The sequence below is a fragment of the Pteropus medius genome, unplaced genomic scaffold (assembly GCF_902729225.1).
Source record: "Pteropus medius unplaced genomic scaffold, Ma_sr-lr_union100, whole genome shotgun sequence".
In the NCBI taxonomy this organism is placed as follows: Eukaryota; Metazoa; Chordata; class Mammalia; order Chiroptera; family Pteropodidae; genus Pteropus; species Pteropus medius.
Genome location: NW_024351543.1, coordinates 9,006,241 through 9,033,541, shown reverse-complemented (window position 1 = coordinate 9,033,541; position 27,301 = coordinate 9,006,241). Strand labels below are relative to the sequence as shown.

The 27,301-nt window shown below is 44.0% G+C and overlaps 1 protein-coding gene and 1 non-coding gene across 10 annotated transcripts in view; both read right to left on the bottom strand.

The window, feature by feature from the left end:
* Positions 1–27,301, bottom strand: part of LOC120586722 (kalirin-like) — a 110,923-nt gene that overhangs the window by 50,069 nt on the left and 33,553 nt on the right. For 3 of the 9 annotated variants that reach the window (XM_039843227.1, XM_039843231.1, XM_039843230.1), the window contains exons 2-12: positions 23,312–23,595; positions 22,009–22,110; positions 10,445–10,575; positions 8,620–8,686; positions 7,120–7,223; positions 6,867–6,936; positions 6,463–6,549; positions 5,221–5,313; positions 4,410–4,460; positions 3,451–3,528; positions 21–206 (exon numbers count right to left, since the gene is read on the bottom strand). In XM_039843227.1, the coding sequence (XP_039699161.1) occupies positions 21–206; positions 3,451–3,528; positions 4,410–4,460; positions 5,221–5,313; positions 6,463–6,549; positions 6,867–6,936; positions 7,120–7,223; positions 8,620–8,686; positions 10,445–10,575; positions 22,009–22,110; positions 23,312–23,595 (1,253 nt within the window). Of the gene's footprint in view, positions 1–20; positions 207–3,450; positions 3,529–4,409; positions 4,461–5,220; positions 5,314–6,462; positions 6,550–6,866; positions 6,937–7,119; positions 7,224–8,619; positions 8,687–10,444; positions 10,576–18,549; positions 18,646–22,008; positions 22,114–23,311; positions 23,596–27,301 lie in introns of all 9 variants that reach the window. The other 6 variants (XM_039843226.1, XM_039843229.1, XM_039843228.1 and 3 more) reach the window with 3 other exon arrangements.
* TRNAV-UAC (transfer RNA valine (anticodon UAC)) lies at positions 6,303–6,376 on the bottom strand. Its single transcript has one exon. It is a non-coding gene; the product is annotated as a tRNA-Val (tRNA).

The following is a 27,301-nucleotide window of genomic DNA, read 5'->3' as shown; positions in this document are numbered from 1 at the left end:
TGTCCCAACCGGATCCTCACCTTGATGCTCCTTTTGAACATGTAGCCCGGGGTGAGGGATCCCTTCCTGAGCAGTTCACTGAAGATGACAATTTGCTCAAAGAGGAACACACGCCTCTCCTTGGTCCGGGACTGCATGCCTGCATCCAGCTCAATCACATAGAATGTGTCCTGCTGCAGCAGCTTCCCCTGAGCGGTCAGGGTGCCCTGGTGGAAAGAAGCGCTGGCATAAAGCAGCTGAAAAACAAGGAGCCAGCCCCAGCCTTCTGGGTCCACAGATTCCCTCCTCTGGGGACATGGACAGCAGACCTGATACTGAAAGCCTCAGGGCTCTATTAAGAGACTGGATTAGGACCCAGCTACTCATCTAGGGCAGGCACAAAGGCCCTGGAGGGAAAGCGGCTATGGAACCATTAAGAAGCAGCTCCAGGAAAATGCCAGAAGGAAGGTAAGTAAAATTGTTCGCTAAAAGATGTTCAGAAATTATCCTGCCCTTCTTGTTTTTTATTAGAAGGAAAACAGAAAGCAGGTGACACCTGGAGCTAGAAGTGGCCTTTCTGTCCCTGGAGCTCCAAGAAGCATGCCCGCCTGGCTCCCGTGCAGCAGGGGCCAAAGACCTGGAGTCCTCTCACGGCCATGAACCCAGAAACCACCGTGGCCAAGAGAAGTGATGTAGACAGGACCACAAATAATCTGATGAGTTGGGCCTCTCTTCTCTCCTATTATTTCAGAATGGGGAACTTCTGAAGTCTTAGTCTCCTGCTATAGATCAAGAGGTAAAGTTGGGGTATCAGAGATAGGTATCCGTATTTTATAAGCTGGTAGATATTTTTCTGGGTCCTGTGATCTTTCTTAAAATGCTACTAGGCCACTTGACACCAGGCTTTGAAGATGGAGCCTATTTGGTTTGCCAGTTTCTAACCAGATTTTCAGAGATACCTGCATGTCTTCAAAGGGAATATGGCCTGACCCTGCAAGTCTTCACCGATGCTATCAGAGAGCCTTGCTTTTTCTACTGTTCTGCAACAAGACGCTGACATCTGAGCCAGTAGCCAGAGGGCCTCCTCTGTACTCTACTCTCTCAGGTGATGACTTTTGCCCTTTAGTGACAATGCGGGCCAATTTCTGCACGTGACGCCATATTCCAAACATTACCCAGCACATGGGTCATTTTTCTTTTGTGTTTCTGAGAAACACCTGCCCTCTGCTTGGATCATGGTTCCTTACTGTCAAGGTCAGCGGCCAAAGAGGCTTATCTCTACCCTGCTCCAAAGTTAATATTAAGCCAGTGACCTGCTAGCCAGGAAAGCTCTAAAAGCTCTATTAATATTACATAAGAGCCTGACCCATGAGTTATAGCCCTACCAATGCTAAAGGGAAAGCTAGGGGCTTTAAAAGGGAGGGGATCTAAGTGAAGGAGCGACCTTCCCCCTGGCCCAGAGCCATGGATTTCAGAAGGAATGGAGGTATGTTCATGGTCTTTCCCCATTAGCTGAAAGAATACAAAGCAGATTCTCCAGGGCCTGATGAAAAAATGAGACGGTGGTACTTGATTTAAAAGAGAAAATAATTCCCCATTGCTGTGTGTGGCCTTTCGTGGACACACACATATCACAGTTCCTGTGAAGTCTAACTTGAGTCAGATAGCACAATGAAATGCCGTTCCTCCTGTCAGCGGTCAGTTCATCCAAAGAGCAAGAGAAAGTCGGGCCAAACTCTGCTCAGAAAACTTGGGAACCATCAAGATTTAAGGGCAAAAGGAATTACTTGGCTTTCTCACAATAGCCTCAGACCAAACATACCTCCAAGGGAAAAAGTATAAAACGTCATCTAGTATGTCTAGTATGACTCAAGAAACACTGTGTAAGAATTCGGGGTATGTTTCTGCTGTGTAATCCTGCTTACTCTCATGCCATAGGTCTACCATGGAGAACTGGGAACCTATGAAAAATGAAATGAACAGCAAAGAAGACCTTCTACATACTTTCTGATCACAACAAAACAATGGAAACCAGACAGGAACAGCAGGATGGGCTGGAAAGGCAAGGAGGGCAAAATAATTTGACTCCAAAATACCATGAATCCAACTCAACAACCCAAAACTTGAATATAGCATCTCCTAAATTTACTTATGTACTAGTCTGCCTTGTATCTATTCTATTCTATCTCTTCTAGTTTGGCCAGAAAAAAAAAAAAGGTTATTATTTTCTCAATTATCTCAACTTCCAGAAACCTCTTTTCTCCAGAAAAGAATAATCAAATCTTAGGTTGCTGGGAAAAAGGACTAGAACATTCACATCTTTCTGCAAGGGGCTCAACAATGACTACATTCGAGTCAATAGCTGTGTCAGTTTCAATTTTTATCATATTAATATTCAAAACAGAGTATGTTTAGTTAATATATGAGGTTTGGATAGAAACTAACAGCCATTTATTAAGTTTAAATTAGAAAAGCCAATTTGTTCTTCAAAGGTTCACTGTTACGGGTTGAAGTGCATCCCCCTCCAATTCATATGTTGAAGTCTTAGGCCCAGTACTTCAGAACGTGACCTTACCGGGATATAGAGGCCTTACAAAGGGGATCAGGTTAGAGTGAGGTCATTATGGTGATTCCTGATCGAGCATGACTGGTGTCCTTATAAAGGGAGGAAGTTTGGACACAGAGATATGTACAGAGGGAAGATGATGTGAAGATACAGAAAAAATGCCACGTGAACATGAAGACGGCCTCCATAAGCCACAGAGACATGCCTGACAGATCCTTTCCTCGTAGCCCTCGGAAGGAACCACTCTTGCCTATACCTTGATTTTGGACTTATAGTTTATAGAAATATCAGATGACAGACGTCCGTTGTAAGTCACCCAGTCTGTGGCACTTTGTGTTGGCAGCCTTAGCAAACTAATACATTCACTGAAACCAAAATCCTGGGGACCTCTAGCTGTTTCTCCTAAGCCTTGATTATCTTCTTCGAAGAACAGAAATGTACCCTGTGATGTTTTAGAGCTTTAAACATTCAGTTAAACTAAAAAGCCAGCCACTCCATAGACCTGTTTATTAGAACCATCTTCTCAAAAAAAAAAAGTTCCACTTTCCCTCTGGGTCTACTTCCATCGCAGTCCTATCCTCCCTCCTACCCCCAGCATTTCTCGAGTAAGAAAGAAGACAAAAGAGGTCACTGCCAGGTCAACAGGTATAAAGAATTTTGGGTCTTTCTAACCCCCTTGGATCCAGCGTAGCTGGCTGCCCTGTAACTTCCTATGGTCGCCCTTCTACTGGATATTGTAAACAGACGTGTCTCCCAGACCTGTGAACCAGAGGAGCCCGGGCACAAAGGAGTGGATGGCGAGTGAAGGAGGCAGAGGAAGCGGGCACAGGGAAGCTTCAAAGGGAAGGCGGCTCATGGCCTGGCTCCTGCTGCCCGGAAGAGGGTGAGCATTCTAACGGGCTCACCTCAAAGCCCTGCAGGCGTCCCAGATTCATCATGTCGTTGCAGCGTTTTGGAACAAGGCACATTAACTCCACTGCTTTCTGTGGGGGAAAGAATAATAACAGCTCAGGAGCGGGAATAGCACCAGGGCAAGAAGCTCAGGGCAATTCCATGCTGGAAGACAGGGACCTCCCGGTAGATCCTTGATTCTAAGAAAGGACACTGATCCCTGCTGCCCCCTCTCGGAGGAGTGTGGCATCATCTGTCCTAGGTACAGGGGTGCTGGGCATCAGTGCAGGCGCCCCATGTGAATCAGTGACTACACGTAGGGAGAATGCTACCCAGCCCATCCTTTTCCTACCTTCCCGCTTTTATTTTTCAACTCACATCCCTTCTAGTATGTTCTTTCTCCTCTCTGTTGCTTCCTAGTTGCCCAAGCAACAGCTTAGCCTGGCCTGTGAAATAGTAGAGGTTTTAACCTAAAATAACGTGCCAGAATGGTCTGTAGCCTCTCTGGCTTAAAATAATCCCCACGGTGACATCGTCTCAAAAGACTTCACTTAGGGAGTAATCCTTGGGGGTGGGGAAGGAAGTGAAAACAAAATACTTCGTATGTTACAATCAACTAGTACCTGGATTCGGAGATAAAATTGCACACTGAAACACCCAGTCTCTGAAGGATGTTAGAGGACTTAAATATCATCCTTCCCACTACGTGTCACCAGGCACCACAAAGAAAACACCAGTAGGGCTAAGCTCTGGTCTGGCTGAGGGCAGAATTCTCAAGTTTTAGAAAAACACTCAGTGTATTCATCAATATTCACCTCTCTTCATCCCGCTGAGCAGCTGTCTGCAAGGAGCTCTTGCTGTCTTAGAGAAGTCAGCCTGGACTCTCAGCTGTCCAGAGACAATGTCTCCCCTTTAGAGACAGGCATCCAATATTGTCCCTAAGAACAGTCAGCATTACAAACAGAAAACTCACCTCGATATCTGAACACTCCAAACCAGCCTTCTCGCTGTATCTCAGGAAGTCCTAGCAAGTCCGAGAAGCAGGGAAGGGTGTGAGGAAGATGAAATCAGTTAGAAAAACGGCCAGAGAACTATAAAAAAACCTAACATTATAAAAACCACGAAAACACCCAGAAGACTTTCCTTCCCAGCAGAGATGGCAATGCTTTGTAGTAGCTGAGATATGAAGTTATGAGTCATAATGGACATAATAACACAGAGAAAACCCCCAGAATATTCAAAGACTCAAAACTACGAGAAAAGAGAGAGGGAAGGAAAGAAGGGAGAGAGAAAGTGAGTAGAGAAGAAGGGCAGATTATGAGAAGAGAGGGAAGAAAGTTAAACCTCTCTTCCATTTACCTCATATTTCTGTAAGACAAATCGAATTAAACCATTTTAAAAAGTAAAATATGACTAAATTTTAGGTTTTACTCAGTTAAGGTTTCTAGAGCCTTTCCTTGACTCCCCTGTAATCCACTCTAATTTTATGCTCTTCTTTTTTTATTTTTTAAAGGTACCAAGTCAGTGATGGTGACAAAGCAAGACACTGAGTTGAAAAAAAGAAAAGAACAAACAACCTTTAAGGCAGGAACAAGAGACACGCAATTTATTTGGAGGCAAAGCTGATACAAGTAACTGACAGACAAGATAAAAAAGCCCACGCGTAGTACCCCCCACTAGCCCACAGGAGAAGTGTGGCGGAGACAGAACCTCAAGCTAACGTGCTAACTCAGAGCCTGTGAAGACCCTCCTCTGGGTCCTGACCCAGCTCATAGCTCTCTTACCTTGAGGAGCAATTGATATTTTGTTATTCTTTGAATGGGCTTGATAAGGAAATCACTAAGCGTCAACCTTTGATTTATCTCCTGTTTCACCTCCTGAAACACAAGGGAGCCATGTTAGAAAGAAGGAACCAAAGAACCGGGGTGCTCTGGATTGGGTTTTAAGGCAATAAAGTTTTTGCCAATAAAGTTTTAGAGTCTTCCAACTACGTAAGGTAGAACTGCCTCCACGACTGCTGGTATGTCATTAACGGCATATAACACATATCGTTGTCTTCTGCACAACGAGCACTTTCATACCCTGTGTCCTCTCCCCAGCCCTGAGGGACAGGTTGGAATTGGTATTCTGTTCTTTTTACCCCTCCCGGCCACGTCAGGAATGAAAGGCTTCTTAGGACACAGCAAGCCTGGGAAGCCCTCAACTCAGTCTGCAAACACTCCGCGGAGGGCTCTTTCCAACGGATGGTGTTGCCTCTCGTCCAGCAAAATAAACGCTTTCCAGCTGGGGCAGAGCCAACACCCTAGGTGCTTCACAGAACCTCTCGGAATGGAAGCAGAGACTATGAGGTGACTGCAAGCACCTCGACAAGGAAGAGGGTTCTTAGCAAGCAGTCTCTGGGGACTGGTGAGAAAGCGTCTGGGGCCACGTAGGAAGGACAGGAGCTTCTGAAGCAGTCTGTCACGGAGTCATTCTTCTGCATGTGGAGTCTCCTAAAAGCCGTCCCCATGCTGGGCCACCTCAGCTCCTCTCAAGCAAAGGGGCTTATGACAATTTAGCTAAGAAGGTAAGGGCTCCATTGAGGCAGCTAACCCTGTTCTGAAGGGGTCGCCATTGCTGTGTAGGGGCCACCTGTGGATGGATGACAGCTGGTCTTTTTTTTTTTTTTCCCTTTTTAATTCCCGCCCTCCCTTCCACCCTTGACTTACGGATGTTGCTGTCTCCCCTTGAGAACTGGATCTCTGAAAGCGAGGTGTCTCCTCCCGTATGCTTGTGGCACCTAAGACCTGGCGCCCCAGGGGCCTGGCACCCCTGGTGCCCTCGGCAGGGGGTGGGGGGTGAGTTGGCACACCCGGGGTATGGTCCGTGGCTCCACTTGGAGCTCGAACCCAGGACCTTCTGCATGTAAAGCAGACGTGCTAACCACTACACTATGGAGCCACCCAAAGGCTGGTGTTTCTGAAAGTGTCTGTCTGGGCCTGGGTTTCTTCCCTCTACCCCAGTTCAGCAAAACCCGAGCAGCTTACTTCAAAGTAGGCATCATACTCAGCAACGATGTACTCCGAGCGCGGCTTATTCTGGCAGTACCACACGTAGATGTGTAGCTTCCGCTCCTGCAAAGGCAGAGGGAAAGACACTCAGGCACCTTGTGCCCCACGCTCAGTCCGAGAGTCTAAGAATGCTATGCTGGTCTACACACAGAGAGAAGGACAAAGATATGGTCCACGCTGGGGGATGCAGCGAGGCGGTAAGATATCAAGGACAGAAGAGTAAATGTAGCAAGAGCCCGTCGTCCAAACTGCCAAGAAAGTTAAAAAAAAACAACTCAGAGAAGGAGGAGAAGGAAGAGCAGAAGAGAGGAGGGATTTTAAAATGCAGGTAAATAAGTCTGGTGGCAGGGGAAAGGGAGAGGGTGCAGGGAAACACTCACGTGTTTAATAAAGAGCTGTGCCAATCTGTCTTGCTCCTGGATACATTTTTCCAGTTCAGCCAGGAAAAAACTAAAAGGAGAGAAAGGATAAGAAGAGGAAGCCATATTCTTCAGCACTGTATTATTCCTCAAGGCTGAGATAAATGACAGAAGACTCTCCCCAAACCCTACCCCCAAGGCCAGATGCAGGGGGAGGAAGGGACAGTCCTGGACTCCCAGGCCGCCCTGACCCTCGAGACAATGCAGCACTCACTCCTTATGCCAGTCATAAATCTGGTGAATATTTCCAAACACGATTTTATCCTTTCCTCGCATGTCCTCAGGGACACCCTTTTCTTCTATTCTCTTCATGAAGCCCTGTAGGGCAGAGGCAATGGTGAGTAGAGCATTTCTGGGCCCAGCCCCACACCACAGCCTTGTGCAAACGCCCACTGTCTGCATGAGTTTGAAGACAAGTGCTTCTGTGGTTTCTCACTATTCAACCAGGATTTCACCCTTGTACAGAAAGACAGACAAGACTTTTACGAAGTTCTGGGTCTCTTTCTTTGTCTCCAGCCCCCTTAAGAAAGCAGAAGAAAGATGAAAGCAATCACCTCCCTCTCCCTTCTCCCAAGTTATATATCTTAAACACTCAGAACTAGACACATCTGGCCTAGAAATGTCTTAATATGTTAATACTTTAGACTCTGTAAAAGCTATCGCATATAATCTCATTTTCAGCTTTACAGTCGGGTTTTGAGGTGGCACAGGCAGCATTTATCCCTATCTGACCCGGCACTGGGGAATTACATGATTTGTCTTATGGTCACACAACTAATGTCTGACTTCCCTGGCTCTCAGCCTCCAGATTCCCAAGCCTTCTACAGCTAGGCTGGGTTGCAGATGGAGATTGCTATAATCCTACCCACCTCATCCTTCCTTGGAGAAGGGAATAACTTTCCAGAAGCTAGAATTCGAGTCCTTCAGACTATATGCCAGGTTAGTCTGTTAATCCAAGGTTCAGGATAAGCGAAGACAAACCCTAAGCTGGCAGATTTCACAGGGTGGGGACCTTGAGGTCCAATGTGAGGAACCAGCAAGTGATTTGTTAGACTTTATATTCTTTTGTTCAAAATGTTTAACGGCGGGGCTCTCCACCATCTAAATTATCCATTTACTTTTAGACTTTCTCATCCAAGTGTCTAAATACCACTAAAGGAAACCCCTATGGAGAGAGAGCTGTTTTATTCACTTCCAAGTTGACTCTTAACTGTGAATCTGTCAATCTTGCCTTTTTGGTGGCTTTTTCTGTGTCTGTCCTCTTGGTAGCCATAATGCTCTCCTTAAAATCTAAAGAAACATGTAATCCCCAGGGTTTCACTAAGGGTGGCCTGCTTGATCTCCTTGGTGCCATGGTGGTTCATAGCTCTGAAGAATATATGTCTGTATGACTAAACGCCAATGAAAAGCTCTTGAGACAATAACTTGGTCATCTAAAACAAGACGAAGTGGACTTAGCTCTAACCCAAAGGCTGCCACATTTGGGGCCCTACTTCCCTCTAAATCTCTTATAATATTTCGAGGGGAAAAGAGAAAAAAACACCTTATCTACATATTCTATTTGATATAGGACCATTTTTTGTTTCATTTCTGCATATACCAGGAGGAAGTAAAACAAGCACTCTCAAGTTAAAATAGCTCAGCTCAAATAGGGTCTCATAAGTGCCTGGCTGGTGACCGCAGACTGCCTCCCACACCCCAGCCGTCGACTCACCTCCACCACCACGCCCAGGTCCTTGACATAGTCTTTCTCCGTCTGTACCAGCTCATTCAAGACAAACCTGGTCAGGAGATTAAGAACAAGGAGGGTTCATCTTCATTGCGAAGCAAGAAATCTTCACGTTTAAGTTCACGGGTAAGTTACTCTGGCATCTCCATGACAAAACCACCAAAAGCGCACACTTGGCACCTCTCGGGAAGGTGCTCACTGGTGCTTTCTCTACAAGATGCCCCCACTGAACCGCTGAGGGCACGGAGGCCAAGAGGGCTTTCCCAGATGGCACCCAACAGTCAGATGAAGAATGCCGCTTATAGCACAGCATTCCTCTTTCTATTCTTTATTCTTCTTCCTCCCTCACCTGTAACTGAACAGCTGGATATGCACAGGGCAGAAAAATGACAACCACTTTGGCAAAACTGAATTATGAAAGCTTTGAGGCCAAGGGATCAACATGAGGCTTTTCTTCCTTCATTTCAGCTCCGTTCTTCACTTAACAAGAGGAGAAAGACATCTGTTTGATAACCAACCTTTAAGGCCTCAGAGACACTGACATCAAGTGAAGCTTTGGAGATACAGAAACTGTAATTATTCAGATAGGTATCCATGGTAACTGGCTTGCAAAATCCCCAGTCAAGGCCAGCAAGATTGATTGCAGACATTCTAGAATCATAACTTTGAATGTGCACCCTCCCCACTCGCTACCAGATGTGGGATGTAACAACTTCAAGGACATTGCTTTCTTGGTTTCTTTCTTGTTAATGATTTCTTCCTCTTAGAGCATTTACTCTGTGCCAGTTTCTTCATCTGGGTTTTCTCATGCTTATTACAAGGTAGGTATTATAAGCCCTATTGTATATAGATGAAAACACCCAGGCAGTTTTGCCCGAGGGGATAAAGTGAGTAGCAGAGCTGAGATTTGAACCCAGTTGTACAAGAGTCCAAAGAGTCTGCTCTTTCACTCTCGCCTACTGCCTGGGAAACTACTCAGACTGGCTCTCTGGAGTCCCTGACGTGTCGAACGCACTTCTCCTTCTGTCCAGCCAGTAAAGAGCTGGACAAGAAATGCCCATGGCCGTGCACTAGGGCAGGCTAGGTGCTGTGCATCTTACTGGAGTCGGACTCACGTTATCTAAGTTTGAAAGAGTTTTAACTGAAGCTACACAACTGCATTTTTGGCCCAAGTGGCAGAAGGGACTAAGTTCTGAGATGTCAAAGGGCCCTAGCACAAGGGTTGTAACCGTTCTGAACTCAGGAAGCAATTCATCTGAAATTCTTGATCTATACAGCACAGAGAAGCCACCAAACCCCTGGGCGTGGGGCATCGCGGCCACGGGGAGGAAGCCAGAGGAACACATGCCTCTTTATCAGCATGTCCAGCACTGCCAACCAGCTCCCTCTCTCTAATACACACAATAATGTGTTGTAGGCCACAGGAAGGAACTGGCAAGGCCAAATAAAAGCATTTAAATATATCTTTAGCACGGCCCAAGTTACTGCTTGGAAGAAAGTGGTAAAAGAAAACCTACAGGAAAGCTAGAGTGAGAATTTGGGGCTGGAAGGGCCCCCCAGAGATGAAGTCCAGCTCTCTGTCTCCAGGTGACATTTTTATCCTAACCTATCTGCTGACAGATTGAAGGTTGTCTTGGGCTATCCAGCCTCTAGGGTAGGGGACTGGACTATGTGCTGCTAGTAGACCTGGCATCTCTTCTCTCGAAGGGCTCCCTGATCCCTCTCTAATTCTCCCCAAACTTCCCGTGACCCTTGCCCATCGTCCACTGCACACACATGCACCAGGGAGGAGGTTGGGGAAGCCACTTACATCCTGCCTCTCAGGGCCTTGGCTTTCTGTTCTTCTTCCAGGTTTCTAGTAGGTGTGGGCGGGGTCATCCCCTCATTCAGGCAGCCTGCAGGGTCTTTCAAACTCCCCCGGTAGGAGCCTCCTTCTAAGCTCTGAAAGAGAAGAATAAACAGTCTTATTGAAGTATATGCTGAAAAGTCATCCGGAAGGCCCTGTGTCCCCCTAGCCCGGCCACTTGGTAGATTAGTAGCCAAGGCTGTTGTCAACCGAACCTCAGTGAAGTGCCAGGAGACCAGAGATCAGAGCTGCCACCTTGTCAGGCCATCAGGACGTGCTTGGCATCATGTGCTGCCAGCTTCCCAGACATAATGAAAATTGTCAAAGTGACTTATCTCTGGGTAGGAGCTCCAGAAGTGAAGCTAATCATTGAAGCTCTACACTAAACAAGCGGTTAGAAAAAAAAATCAGTTGAAGGAGCATCAAATGCAAATGATAAGGGGCGGGGTCGTGATAGGAAAACTAGTTTGGTAAAATGATGTTTGTTTAATCAGCTACAGATTTAGCCTTTTCTAAAAACATCTTTGCTAAGGTTATTTACCAAGGGCTTTCTTTCATTTGTTAATCTTTTCATTACTTTTAATTAAGTTGCTGCAGGATTGAGAAACAAATTAAAGGGATTAACATGGCACTCTAGCAAGAGCTAAATGTAAAGGATTCTAATCCCAGATCTGCTAGTGACTGGATGACCTTAAGTGAGGCAGTTGAAATTGTCCTATGCCTTGGTTTTCCTCAATTTTCAGAACGCTCCTTTCTACAGATTTCTAAGGACTAAACAGAGACAATAGTTGTACAACCCTTTGACAAATTAAAAATGCTTTACAGCTGATGAGTTCCCCCCATGAATGGAACTGCTGACAATAAAGATACTTAAAATGAGGTCAACGTTAACATTGTTACAAGTGCCCTAGAAGAAAGATCACACAGTGACAGTGAGCATTTCGTTATGAAAATTGGCAGAAGCAATATGGGTAAACAGTAAGACTGGAGATCAAGGTCAAGGTGGGCAACGGTAAAACAAATATGGGAGATGAATCCAAACTCTTCATAGGAGACACTTGACTACAACAGTCACTGTGGCTGGCTAAAAGAAAAGGCTTATCTTAAGTAGTCTTTGAAAACATTAGCCCTAAGGTTAAAGTCACAGAGATCAAAAAGTGTTCAAAAAGGCAATAGGAACAAAGGTTTCCGCATCATCTTAAACCTGCACTTGAAGCATCTGTCATGAACTCTCTTTGCCATTGTACTTCAACATAGGCCAAAGGGAGGTAGAAAAAGTCCAGGGAAATGAAACAAAAAATGGAGAGGTGCCCAATGGGCCACTATGAGAGAACAGGTAGAGAATATTAAGACTTGAAGTTGAAAAACTTAAAGCTGAGAAGAGATGTCAACTTTCTTTTCCCTCACTACATCCTCAGATCAACAGAATGTGTCAAGGCCCAAACGGGAATTTGTTACCAAAACTAGAAACTAGAATTAAGAGGACGGGGTCTTTAAGCTCAAGAAAGAGAGTTTCTTTTAACTTGACAGGAAGGTATTTTAGAAAACAAGTAATCAACCATGGAAGTTATCCAGAGAAGCAGCACAGGCTAAAAATAAAGAAAGGTCAAGAAGAGTTTAGCTAAATTTACAGGTTCAGGATCTGTAACCAGTTATTAAGGAAATGAGTGTCTGGTGCTGAGGCTTGACAAGCCACCGGACAGGCAGGCTTTCCAATGACATGTGACATGTCCCCTGGTGCCATCACCAGAGACAGGCTCCCTAGGCAGATGGATGAGTTGCTGATTGATCTGATTACATGCCTTTTACGTCCCCTCCCCCCATCCCCATTGTCCTGTTATAGTCTTTGTTCTGCAGCCAGTTGGCTGGCAGGATGCTGGCTGTAAGGTGTAGGAAACAGGCTTATATCTCTGCCTACAAGGTTCTCCTGTGGAACATCCAGCTTGGTGAGGTCCATTCTCAACTATTCTCCAGAATGAAGGATATCTTATTAGTCCAAAGTGTCATGCATGAAGACATGTTTCATCTTCTCCAGCCTGACCCGCTATATGAGCCAAGAAGACCAACTGAGAGAGGAAGAAGAGGGAAGTAAATGGTTTGGCTAAGCTGTATGCTGGGTAATCTGCCTCAAATAATGATGTTAGCTATAAATTTAATCGTTCGGTAGTGATTTCTTCTGAATACCTGGCTAGTTCTAGAGTTGAGATAATGAGTCCTAGCCAAGGGCCATTAGGGGTGACTTGCCACTGTCTGTGCTGCTCCAGGGGAAAAGAAGCAGTGGTGGCTGGTTGATGAATGGAGCCCCTGCCAAGGCTCAGACTACGACAGTCTCAGTAGACAAAGGGAAATGGGTACAAAGGAGGGACCAACAAGAGTTGCACAATGGGTGTTCCCATAGTTGGTCCAAGGTCAGGGAATAGAAATGCAAATAGAATTCAAAAAAGTAGATTAAATGTAGAGGAAGGCTGTCCCATGTTAAAAATGAACACATTTCCTGTCCTCTGGATCTTGGATCACATACTCATAAAACGCCCTTCCTCTGGGCTCCTATAACCACCCTTTACACACCCCCTGCACAGCATTCATTGCACAGTGTTGCAAACGATCATTTGTTTGTACTATATGTATCAAGCATCTACCACATGCTGGATATTTGCAAAGTGCTGGAGAAACAAAGATGAATAAGATATGGTTCCCTGACCTCCATAATCTAAGCTACAATGGCTGTTCTTCTAGACAGAAGGAGTACCGTGGAGGATGAAAAAAGGAGCAGGTAGCTCTATGGTGGGTTGCAGAGGAAAGGGAAAGGCTTAATGGAAGAGGCAACACTTGAGCTGAGTACTGAGAAATGAAAAAGATTTTATTGGATATACCTATGGGAGGACATTCTAGGCAGGAGTAGCACGGTGAGTAAAAAATCAAGTTGTGAAACTACATGGGAAGCTGATATCTGCCTGGTATAGGTGAGGTATAGGGTGTTAAGTTGGGGTTTGGCAAGTAACTGTTATTTGAGCTGGGGGGTGAGCAGGTACGAGGGAAAGAAGAGGTAAGGAATAAAATAGATAACCCTGGAGAAGTATGCAGGGATCAGATCATAAGGAGCCTTGCGTATAGCATTAAGAAGTAGAGACTTTACCTTCTAACACCAACGATGGGAGAATCTTAAGTAGAGAAGTAACATGATTGAATGTAACTTTTAGAAAGATGAATCTTAATGTTCATAAGAACTTTTCATGTTTGGGGAAAATGTCTCTGATAAGATAGTAAAGGAAAACAGGACTTAAATTTTATATACTCTATGATTAATTACATCATGTTTAAATTATGAATCAACACTGAATGTGTCTAGAGGATGGTATTAAAAGAGTGAGAATTTGTTATATGCATGTCATTTTCCCAAATTTTCTTGAATGAGCATATATTGCTTTTATTAGTCAAAACTATTAAAAAGGTTTTTTTTTTTTTTAGGGGAAAAAAAAAAGAAAAGAAAGATACCTCTGGCAGTCACATAAAGAAATGTCAGGCTGAAATTGGGAGGAAATGGCTGCAACAGTCCAGGCAGGAGAGGATTTTGAGCTTTAACCCTAGACTGTGAGCCCCATTAAGGAGGGTTCTGTGCTTGATCTCAGAGCTGGCACATAGTAGAACTCCAAGACTTTATTGAATGTACTACGTAACTCTTGGGGGGTAGGTCAAAGTTCATTTGATGCAACAACAGATAAGGGTGCTGGCCCACCACCTACCACACCAACCTCAGGGTAGAGGCTTTCTTTCTAAAGGTTCAGTCTTTCATCTGAGGCAGATGGTAGAATCCTGGGGCTATTTAGAGGCATACTAGATTCTCACGTGGCCAGGGAGCTCTGGATCCTCAAATTTGAGGAATAAAACCAAACCATATAGATAGTTAAGCCATTACCCTATAACATTCACCCAACCACCTACCTACTGGCTAACAAATAATGTGTCCCTGTGCCCAGGGAGTGGCTACAGAAGATAAAGTATGACAAAGTTCCCTTTCCCTGCCCTTCACAGTGCATATGAGGTAGCTAAGAGCTAATGTTTGTAGGCTGCTTGCCAACCAGTTTACAAAGGGCATTCACCCTTGCTCAGTCTTCATCATAACTTTATTGAGATTAGATTCAGGTGGACAGAATCAGCACTGTTGACACATGAGATAAGAGAGAAGCCCAGGGAGACTAAGTAAGTTGCTCAGGGGTACATGATAAGCAGCAGAGGCAAGACTGGAACCTAGGTTTTCTGATGACTTACACACTTGCCACCAGCAGCAGCAGCAGCAGCAGCCAACGTGTTTAGGAAAAGCTTTATTAAAAATCATACAGAGAAAGCAGTGAGAGTCCTTAGTCCTGGCTTGGAATTAGAGACAATATCTTAAATACAAACTCAGAAGAAGTATGTTAGCTTTATTTGGAGGAGCCGGGTGGACAACCTCTTTTGGTAAATGAAAGCGTTGGTTGAAGACCGAGGCTGGCAGGTGAGAACTCAGAAGTGTCCATTAATGTCCAGAAGGACTCACCAAAGGAAGTTCTGGGGCCTTCAGGGGCTTTATCTGCACAGCAGGTGAGCAGAAAACACCTGCCATCACTCCCTAAAAGCAGCTCTCCAGCAGCAAAGATAGTAACTCCCTGGAGAGGAAGCCTTCTGGCAGTCAAGACCACAGAACCAAAAAGGACCAAAGGCAGCTCTGAAACTCAGAGACACAAGGGATCTCATGGCTTTCAGGTGGAGCTAGGGGCCAAAGAAATTCTAAGTGCAAAATTTGGACTTAGCAATCAAAACAGAAAGAAAAAATTCAAGCCCTAGATAGAAAAGTCCAAGTGTACTAGATGTTTCTATAAAATTTCTAGACTCTGTAAATTGGAAAGAACCTAACTAGTTTGTCTTATGCTGAGCTAAGACAACTTCCAACCACAGGTCTAGGTTCTACCCTTTGGAGGAAAAAGAACTGAGGCCAACCCTTCTTTCCCATGGCAGAGCTAAATTATTGGAAGACAGCTCTCACGTGTCTTCTCTTTCCTAACTTCTCCCCAAACTTAATCTCGGTTTCTTCAGCTCTCTTTGAAATGACATGGACCACATGACACTGGTTACCTCCTCTGGGGCGACTTCTATTGAGTTCAAGAACATTTTGGAATGTACGAGTTCAGAACCTCATACATGATTCACACATGACTCATGACCAGTGTGGTCTGAAACACTTTGAATATAATGGGGCTATCACTCCCCTTGATCTGCACGTTGTACTTTCATTAACCCAGGCTATGACCACTCTGGCTATTTTGGCAGCTGTCAAGCTGTTGTACTTACAGTCCAGAACTTTTATGGGCTCTAAATCTTACCCTCTTCTAAGTTAAAGAGCCAATGAGGAATAGGAATATAAATCTCGGAGGTGAAAATGCAACTCAGTATACTCACATGTGGCTGAGGAAACAACCACCTACTGTTGGTTCCATCTCTACCCATGGTGGGTACGTACAGGGATGGAAGGAAAGAGAAAGTAGAGGTAAGAACAAAGAATTGAATTTTGGTGAGAAGATTCTGAGAAACAAAACCAATGCTCCCTTGTTTCATTCCATGATACGGGTTTGGTTTTATATGTGTAGCCAAAGAAATCTCTATAATTCTGGGCTCGCTGCAGGTCCTCAAGAAGCAGCTTATTGGTGGAAGAAGTTAAAGCCCTTATTATGGTGAACTCATCACAGAAAGGCCATTCATCCCAAGACAGTTGTTGAGAGCCTGTTATAGGGCCAGTCAATTCCACCACCATCCCACACTCTCTCTCCTCTGGGAAATTTGCTCTTATAAAACTTCTCGTTATTTGTACTCACATGTTTAACACCAGATCCTTTGATCACATAAACTCCCACAGACTCCCAACAGTACTTAGGTGAGAAGCAGTAGTAGGAAAAAGATAATCCAAAACATGAAGATATATAAACTTTTGGGAATAAATGTTCACTCATATGTGTAAGAGTAAAAAGCTCCTATATACTAAGTAGGAGGAGAAAATAATGTTCTAAATGACAAATCATTTAGCAGGGGAGGTAAGCTGCAAATGAACAGATTAAGATATTTTAACAAGTGACACAACAGAACCATCTAAGAGCTGTGCCAGGCAGCAAGTAGCTTACACAGTAATTGCCGTGAGACTGTAGAAGAAATCTGTCCGGGGCTGGGAAGCCCAGGGAAGCTCTTGTCGAGAGACGAGATTTGAGTGGGACCTTGAAGGACTATTATGCTTTAGATAAGCAAAAATAAGAGGGAGAACATTCCAGAGAAACGGGGTGGTATGAACAGGAACTTAGCGGAGGGAAAGCCAAATGTGTATTTAGGGATAGTGAAGATAACAGTTTGGCTGAAGTAAAGTTCATCAACCAGAATAATAAGTAGAAGCCGAAGACAGGTTGGAGGAGAGACTACAAAACATTAGCATTCTGGGTAAATGTTGACTTTATCTATGGGCCAATGATTTCTAAACTTTGATCACATACCTCTATCAGTAAACACGATTTTGGTCAGGTATCCCCAAAGCATGTAACTTATTTATAAATTATATATACCTGTGCTACTGTATTATCAATATGTACATAATAAAACATACACAAAACCATTTTAAAATGATGAGGTAAAGGGATTCTAATATTTTCTTCCTGTCTCTCAATAAATTGTCTTATATGTCTGAAGGCATCCCCACAATGGAGATCACATCTCATGTAGGTGGGAGGGAGGTCATGAACCTTCAGTGAGGAGGGAGTCAATGAACAGGCAGACCAGGGTGGGGAAAGGGCAAGCAACGGACACTGCACTAGTCCAGGCACAAGGTCAGGGCCCAGGATCAGCTGGTTAAAGAGAAACTGCAAAAAAAAAAAAAAAAAAGGGATGATTTTTAAGAAAAAAATTTAAATTGTTATTTGGAGAATGAAGAGGCTGGGCGAGTCAGCGTGGAGAGGAAAGGGAAGCAAGTCGGGAGTGGTCAGACAGGCCAGCTTTGAAACGCCGATGCGGTGCCCATGGGAGTACTCACCTCCCACCAGGGGACAGGGAGAGATGGCAGGAAAATGGACAGCCTTCAAGAGTTTAACACTAGCTACTGAAAACACCAGCTAATTTATTTTTTAATTAGGAAGGAAAATTAGAAGGAAAAGAAGAAAGTCATATATGTTAAATTTCATAGGTACTCTATAAGCTAGGATATTTGAAAAAGGCAGTTATCGTCATTAAAATTATTACCAGGCAGCTTTCCCTAGAGAGCTTCCATCATTTTCCTCTAATTCCTGGGCCAAATGAAGAAGGGTTTAAGTGGCGCTGATTAACAGGACTTCCCAACAGAAGTCTGGCAGAAGCACAGACATTCGTCCTAATGAGAGTTGCAGGAAAAACCAAACGAGTGACATGATGACAGCAAAGGAAAGGAAAATGCTGCAAATCATCATCCTGTAGTGATATACTTAAAGGCAAACATATGGGAGTAGAGGAACAGCTGTATCCAAAAAGGAGCTCTTTCACTAGCATTAACGCCAAAACCCTGAACCAGCTCAGACTCACAACGGAATATGCACCAGCTCCCTTAATTTCTTGTGGTGAAGTATCCACGTACTTTTGTCCATTTCTCTTCATAATCAGCAATCAACTTTTGTAAGACTTTGCAAGCCAGAAGTTTATCTGAGGCTCCCCAAATAAAATTACTCAGTGCTTTCGAAGATCCAACCCATGTTCTGTGTCTCAGTAGCAAAGTTAGTTTCAGGACTAACCAGACACACATCTATCGCTGTCCAAATGTCACACCTCCCCAGAGGCCAGTGGACCAGGCCTATTGGGAGGCTATTTTCACCAATGTCACAATGCCAAAAGAGCCTGTTAATTGCTCATGCCATACCCAAAGCCAAAAAGGATGCCGGGGCACAGCTTTTTAGAATTCACCATTAGCTGGAAACAATCCTACAGGAGGAATGGAGATAGGGGCAAAGGAGAACATGGCAGAAAGAGGCCAGGCCCTGGGAGCCACATGGAGGTGAGACACAGGTAGAACTGCCTCTAGGACCCCCACTTACCAGCTTGCTTTTGACCAACTGTTCTATTGCACTGACAAGGTCTGCAGCAGTGGGTACTTCGGAGGAAGCCTGTCGGGCTGCTAGCAAAGAGGAGGACTGCAAGACATTGAGCAGCAAAGAAAAGCAGATTAGCAAGGAATGAGGAACAGCAATTAGGAAGCAAAACAAAGTCCAAAGCTCGAGGCGGGCAGGGCAAGCAAAGGTCTCTGTGAAGGGGGAAGAGACAACAGAGGGAGAGAGGGAGATGTGGGTGTGGGAAAGACCAGCCTGACCCCTTGTCAGGAATTCTGGCCAGCAGTGCAGCAGGGATGGAAACAGGTTCTCCTTAGGCAGGCCACCAGAGAAGCTGAGGGGCAGGGTCACTGCACTCCCTGGGAGGCCAATAGGTAAGGGTAGTACCTATGGCGGGGTGGAGGTGGGGGAAGGCGGAGGCAGACAAGACTTTGGCCACTGAGCTGCCCATTGCTGTTCCAGGATATGAAAGGAGTCAAAAACCTAGACTCAAGTGTGTCCAAAGAAGAGAAACTGTCCTTGCTTTACTTAGATGTAGATCTTAAATACAGATCTTCGCTATGTGTCAAACAAAAATGCTAAGGGCAGGGCTCTTAGAGACCAGAAAGCTAGAAACCCCCTCCCCACACACACACACACACACACACACACACACACACACACGCACGCACGCACACATACACATTCCTCCACAAACGCAGCTATTTTCAGTAAGGCCCCCAAACTGGAACACTAAGAAGCAATAAAGGGCTTTAATAAGACTTGTGTGTCTCTTGCTGGAGTAATGAAGGACTATCCTGTTCACAGCAAAAGGAGGCTCAAGCCAAGGGCCTGTCCCTCTCCCCCTTGTATCTGCAATAGGATTGGTCCATGTGACAGTTTGGTCAATAGTTTGGGGATTCCTGCTCACTGAAGGATGGTGGTTTATTTTTAATTCTTTCTCCTACTTGAGAAGAAACTGGGGAGACATGATTAATGATTAACCCTATGTGCACGCTGCCCCTGTCACATCAGAGCAGAGGGCAGCGGTGCCCCAGGGCCCAGCCTTCCACACTAGTGACTGCGGGAGTAAGTTCAATGTCCTGGCTGTGCTCTTGCTTCAAGTTTGTCTCTCAAGTTAGAGGGAAGAGATTTTAAAAGGAAGCTTCTTGTTGTCTAAGCTAAGGGTTTAGGTTTTTGCTTCTAAGACAGAGTAAAAAAAAAAAAAAATCAAATAAATGTAATTAAGCGAGATATCACAACACTTTTTCCTCTCCCGGGGAAGGCAGGAAAAGAGCTTAAGTCTATTTGGAAATCCAAGTTATCAACTTTTTGATCGAGTAATCCTACCCCTGGGAATTTATTCCAAGGGCAGAAGTGAAAAGAACAAAGGTGCCTATGTAAAAAGTGATCTGCAGCAGTATTATCTGGAGAAACGAAAATTGGAAACAATCTACAATATTCCAAAACACGCTAGTCAAGCAAATTATGGCACATCAACTAAACAAAATACTCCCCGCTATTAAAATTAAATCTGTGGAGATAAAATTAAGAAGGCTTTAGGAAATACTAAATAAACCTATACATGCATATGAACAAATATCAGAAGGAAATGTGAAGAATTATAGTAATTGCACAACATTACAACAGATGGACTTTTAAAAATTCCATTTACACTGTTGTAAAAATTATGTGAATAAATCCAACTCCATTTGCCAGAAGTTCTGAGGATCACCAACTATTCCAGAAAAACAAAGGTACAGAAATCAAGCAAGCAGGACAAAGGAGGGTTAACGAGTCTGGAAAGAGACTGTTTCTATCTGTCCTATTTCTGGCTAAGAAAATGTCTACACAAACACCTGGGAGTAAGTCCTCTTTTTCAGTTAAAAATTATCCAGAAACAACATAACATCCTTTTCCCCCAAACACACTGTGTTTGAGGGCATTAGAGGGGGAGGGTTCATGACCTTTCTTATCTTATGCAAGCTGGTACCTCCCTGTGAAGGGCTGTGTGGGATGGCGGATAATGTGACATGAGTGTCCTACTACCCACATATACAATCACTGTTTATGGAACATTTTACAAGGACAGGCCTCCGGGAACACAGCAGGTTGGTTCTCGTTCTCATCTCAAGGTAAAGCACGGGCACTTCTGACTCTGGGAATCCAGGATGGGCACCATGCCATGCTTCCTACTACTTTTTTCCCAACAGTCAAGAGTCAGAGCTGGCCATGGAGACCAGGGCCACCAACATCACCTTAGGAGGGGCCATAACTGTGCGTTTCTCATGGGTGAGTCACAGAGGGGGTAGCGAGCATTTCCTAGTCATCATTCTGTCCCTAGAATCTATCCTTCTGGCACTGAGGAAACCCTCGATTAATGTCAGTGGGTTAATGATCCAAGTGTAGAGCAGAGGTAAGTAAAACCAGAAATGGGGGATAGCACCAGAAATGCTGAAGCATCTTTAAGTGGTACTTTTCGAATAGTATCCTGGGTGGTATTGTATGTCGGGCCCACCGTGTCAGAGGAGGCTGCCCCACTGCAAGGCAGAGGACTAGAGAGCACAGGGAGACCCTGGATGGAGGATAAACCACCACCACTGCCACCGCCATGTAAATGACACTCTGGAAAAGGAAATGCAAAGTACAATCAAAAACTGAAACCACCACTTCAACCTCCAGAGTCCAAAGGACGATGTCACTAAGAGAAGGCAGGAAAAACACGATGTAGTGAAAACGTGGTCTGTAAGGAAAGTGAGTGACACAGCACACAATTAGAGCAGCCCCGAGCCTCGGGTCAGAACCTGAAAGCACATCCAGCCTCAGCCTCTGCACCAGAAAAACCGGGATGACCACCCTGTGATTAGACGCCTAGCGGGCATCACACTTTAGACACCCATGAGCCTCTGCCAGTGAGTCAGAGCACTTTGCATAAACGAGAACTTGAGCAACCTGGTATGTTAGGTGTGCCCTAACCTTTGACAGCAAGCATTTCCATACTCATGCTATGTCTGCAGACTTTTAACAGCACTGGGCTCGAATGGAAGTTCCCATTATTTGGGTTTTACAGTTGAATATAGGGGAAACAATCATCTGAAACATCGGTCATACGGTCAGGTGCAACAAAATGATCATGACCTGAAACCACCTCAAATCCCTTTTTGAGACGAAGAGTGCCTTTTGGGATCTGCTGCTTCCAAAGACAGAGCTATTACCCTACATCAGTAGGACAAGATACCAGGCAGGTTCCCATTCTGCACACACAGCTACACTGCCCAGAATGACGTCAGACCACCGGGCTAAGGGAGGGAGGCCCCCGACCAAACACAGACGGAAGCTACATCACCATTGATTCACGGGGTGTAAGAAGTAACAAGGGAGAGAGTATTACTACCCCACCGTACACAGAGAGTGAGATCCCATGCATTACATGCTGCTCTTTCAAGTGAGAAAGTAAAGCTGTCCTACCATCTCATCCTGGGCGGGCTCATTGTCAAAGATCTTCATAGGTGGAGGGAGGGGTGTGTGTGACTCTTCATCCGGCTCGTCTTCACCCCAGCCTTTCTTGCTCTTCTAGAACAAAAGAGCAGTATTAGTCACTGCTTCATAGAGTTAAAGATGCCAATGGACTTGCAATTTTTTAAAAAGCAACATATACTATGCCACCTCTCTTAGCACACTCCTGTTTTTTATTTTTTCAGTTTCAGTGTCCTCCTCTGTAGAATGGGTAACCGGCTTATCTCAAAGAACGGTGAGGACCAAATGGGGGAAAATACACACACACACACACACACATACACACACACAACATCTACCTTATCGATTAGCTAGGAAAAGGGAAAGCTGAGCGTGGTCAGAGAGAGACTAACTTCTTAAGTTTCTGAAGGACTATTAAACCACAATCTGAGCGTCACGAGGCTTTACTGATATTTTCAGAGGAAGAAACAGCAGACAGTATAAAAGTACAAACAGAGTATGGTTACATACCAGGAAGTATTTCTTAGCCACATCAGTGACTAGAGTTAGGTTAGTTTGTGAGATAAAACAGCTATCTCGTTCCCCAACCAACACACACCCACTATGCTTTGATCACAGAAAGTGATCCAAATCCCTTAACTTCGGAAGAGATTTTAGAGGTTGTCCAGTCTGACCTCTTGGCTAATACAGGGATCTTGTGCGAGGTCATACAGTCTCCCAAATCCTTCCAATATGAGTTTTCATGAAGGTTTATTTCATCACCGGTTGATTCTCCCATTAAATTCTCTCTTTGAACTGAAATCTTGCCTGCTGTAACTCCTACCTGTTAAGCATAATTCTGCCCCCTGGAGCAACCCGGACCTGTTTATACGTGGTACTGCTCAAGATATTTGTGACCAGCTATTATAATCTCCCCACACAGTATGCTGTTTTCCAAGTGAAATGGTCTGCATTCTTTTTTGCTTATTCTGAAAAGGCCTAGCAGGTTTTGACATAGTCTTTAGTTAGCAGAGGCAAGGGACCAAGTGACTAACTGGCTTCCTTTGGAGCCTAATCTGGCAAAATGGTTTCTGTCTGCTGGACAGTCCAGGTGCTAGTCAGTCTCTGAATTGGTCACAAATAAAACTGGCAAGGTCTTGAGAATACAAAGAACTCAAGGCTCAAGAAGATACAATACCGGGGACTAGAGATTGTTCAGTTTACTACACCCGTGGAAAGATGCCTCACAGGGTTCCTGGAAGGGTGTGTGTCAGAAGTCTTTCCTGATGGAAGGTTCCAGGCCACATGCAAGTACCTCATCAGCACTGTCTCCTTGAGGGGTCGTCTCGTCCCCAGGCTTGGGAGTTCCTAGGTCGAAGCTCTTCCGACCATCGCGAACTTTCTTCTGCTTCTTGAGGTTCCCATCTGCCTTTCCGCTGTTCAGCCGGCGCACAGGACTTGTCAGCCACTTCTTAAGTGTGTTGGTGGAGCGCTTGGGGCCGGGGGAGCTGTGGATGGAATTCAGGGAGGGCTGAGCCTGCAGGTTGGCCACTGACTCGGACTTGCCTCCATTTTCACTTGATGAATGAGAGTATCCATCTGAGGGAAAAGAACAGACAGATGTAGCCGTGTCAGAAGCAGTTTTGGCACCTGCCAGCCTGGGAGGAAGACAGCTCTGTCCTCAGGACACTAGAACACAAAGCAGTATGTCAAGGCCTGCTGCAGACCCCAGTCAAGGAAATCCTCTCTAGAACAGTAATAGCCAACACTCAATTTTCAATGTGCAATGCACCTTCCCAGGTGTTGTGGATACACGAGTGGCGAGAAGACTGACTCCTGCCTTCATGGAAACAATCGAGATCCTAAGCGAGAATTTCCAACCAACAAGAGTGTCACGGAGCACGTCTCAGTGTATTCTAAAGATACATAAGTCGCAGAGTTTATTTTCATAGGCCCTTTATCTAGCTTTTCACACACACACACACACACACACACACACACACACACACACACACACACACACCAAAGCAGCAGCAGCAGAGAGAGGGAGAGAAGAGTGAAAGAGCAAGACAGAGGATGCAAAGTCAAGATAAATTCACACAGCGGTATGTGATTAATGCCAAAGGACTGGTACGGACTCCAGACGATAAGGAAGCAGAGTTCAGAGGAGGGTCAGGTCAGTGTTGGCGGGATTGGTCTGCAAAGGTTTAACAGAAGGGATGTGTCTGACTAGAAGAGAATGGAGAAGGAATTCCAAAAGAGACACAGAGAGAGAGGGAACGAAAGCCTAGAGGCAGGAAAATTGAAGAGGTAACACAGCCCATGAGTAGACCCTTTGAATGAAATAAAGATGAACAGAGAAGGGGAAACTGGATAGAAAGTTTAGTGAGGACATTTGATAATAAACTAGAGGAGTATAAACTTTATTGTGAGCCTTTACTGAGATGACATGATATAAAGGGGGTTTGTTTGTTTGTTTGTTTGTTTGTTTGTTAATACAGCATAGCCCTAGGAAAGAGGGATTAGAATACAGAAGCCCACATTAGGTCTGTGCACAGGAAGTGCAAAGGAATGAACGTGAGACATTTCAAAGCAATGTCTTTGATACCGTTAGTGTCTGGATGACAATCAAAGGTGAGTTGTCTCTCTGTACACTGCTTCTTCTCATTACCAACATAGTCTTGGGATCATACTTGACCCTGTCGCCACAGTGCCAGTTTGCATATTGATATTTAAACCTAACTCATGACTAGGTATTTAAACAAATTATAGCAGTGGCTTTTTACACCTACTCATCTCAAAGACCGAATTATCTTTTCTGATAATGACTTCATCCTAGACCTAGACTAGAGGTCTAATCTAGACCTGGAGGCCCTCTGGCCTGGACGAAGAAGAAACAAAATCCTGAAAGGTGCATGAATGCTTTAGTCAAGGCAGCGCTGTCCCCAGCTTCCATGACAGATTGATCATGAGGGCACCAAGCTTGACCCTGCAGAGACTTTCTTAGATATTGCTTAGATAGTGCATATTTTAGACAATAACAGAATATTTGCATCTAGAAGCACAAACGTTGAGCTCCTAAAGTCCCCTGGTATGAAGGGTAACTTACAAGGTTGCTCTGCTGAGAGAATATGTGGGGATCGATTCACTTGGTTGGCGTCCCTTTTAAAATGATGTGTAATCTTATCTCAGAGAATTCCTTACTGGCTGTGGTCTTGAATATGTTGACATTATTTCTGAAGTGTTTGGTATGGGTCAAACTCCTGTTCTCAGAAGCCTGGTGATAAACATCTCCCCAGCACTGGCAGTGTAACCAGGGCCTTTCTGTTATCTTTTTGCTGATAGGCTGCAGAAGCTTTTCATTCATCAGGCCTCTGTGGTACCACATGGCTCTATTAAATCCAAGCCTTCAAAACTTAGATTTATCGGCATATATTGTGTCAGCAGAACTAGAGGCCCAGCCACATTAACTGTGCCTAATGTTACTAAGCAAGATAGATGACCGTCCAAGTTTTCCGTTCTGTGGCAAATCACAGCCTCGTTCCGAGAGTCACTACTGTAAAATTTGACTATTCTTCTCTCATTGTCAATCTGGTTCTGCTTTGGTGCATTCTCTACAAATTAACAGCAAGAGTACAAAGTCTAAATTAAAAATCAAGAGTAGTCTCAATTTTGTTGTTTCTGTATAAACAATTAGGGCCATCAACCACGGTCCACATAAAAGAATTCAAGAGTTGGAAGCCACCTATGATTCATCATCTAGTTAGACTTGAGACAGAACTACTTCTAAATCACTTTGTTCCCTTGGTTTTTTGTTTTTGTTTTTAAGTTTTAAGATGTAATCGACAAATAACATTGTATTAGTACAGAGTGTACAACATAATGCTTTAATATATGTATATGTTTTGTGAAATGATCACCACAATAAGTTAGTATCAATTATCTTATATAGTTGACATTTTTTTCTTGCAATGACAACTTGTACTCAGTCACTTTGAATGCATGGTTATAAAAGAATGTGGCATTATTTCGTTTAGAAAATTTGTACTTAGCCTAGTACTACTTCAAAGAATGGCTGGCAGGTTGTGCTCCACCCATCTTTGGAAGATGGCTGAAATTAGCTGTGTGAGAATTTATTCTAGTACCTTTCCCGACATAACAGTTAAGTGACTGATTTGTAACAACTTCAATAATAATACTGTTATCTCATCAAATCTTTCTAAGTGGAGGTAGGTGTTGTTTTATTCTGGTCTTAGGAAATAGGAAATCAGAGTACTTCAGGAAACCAAGGCTCAGAGTTACTAAGTGGTAGAGACAAGGCTTAAACCGAGATCTGACTCCACTGCACATATATCTAATCTTATTCCTACACCTGTGTTCACTCCATACATTCCTTTACCCTCTATGATTACTGTAAAAAGGAGCATGGAGTCGCTAGTCTAAGCAACATTTCAAATATACATTTATACGTAACTTATATGAGTTATAAAATTTCAATACTGAAAATAGTCTCAGTCTCATTAATTTTACGGAGAAGACAATGAGAGTTTCTATAAGGGAAAACCACTGTCACAAACGAGTTGGTCACAAAGCTAGGACCAGAATCCAGGCATCTCTATATCTCCTCCAGGACTTTAAGCCAATGCTTGCTCTTCAGCCCTGAGGTGTAGAAACCGCCCATTAGACTGATAACAGGTTTTAAGCCACTGGGAAGACAAATGTGTCCCTTGACACTGCAGGTAATAAAGTTCCCCAGATGTTCTGGTATGTATCACTTGCCTTCTAGATCAGAAAAAAAAAAATCATATTCTGCAGCTAATTTTATTATGAAATGTTTTCAAAATACAAAAAAATTATAGAAAAAATTAAACATCCATGTTCCCATAACTTAGATATGATACATGTAAATATTTTTCCATATTTGCTTCACATTTTTATACAAGAAAAGATCATAGATATAGTTGAAGCCTTTTTTTCTTTTTTTTGCTCATTTGTAATCCGGTTCCCCACTTTCCCTTCTCAGAGTTAAATTATCTTCTGAAGTTGGTATGCATCTTTCCCATCCATGTCGTTAGCCACTTACTGTGTATGCAAGTATATTATTATGTTTTATATCTTATGTAATTATCATAATGTAGGTATCATTTTGCAACTTACTCATTTATTCAAAATTATTTCAGATTTATCCATGTTCATACATATAGATCTAGTTCATTCATTTTAATTGTTGAATAATATTCTTTTTTGGGACATATCATGATGTCTGGAATACATTTTCCTAACAACAGATATTTAGGTTGTCTCA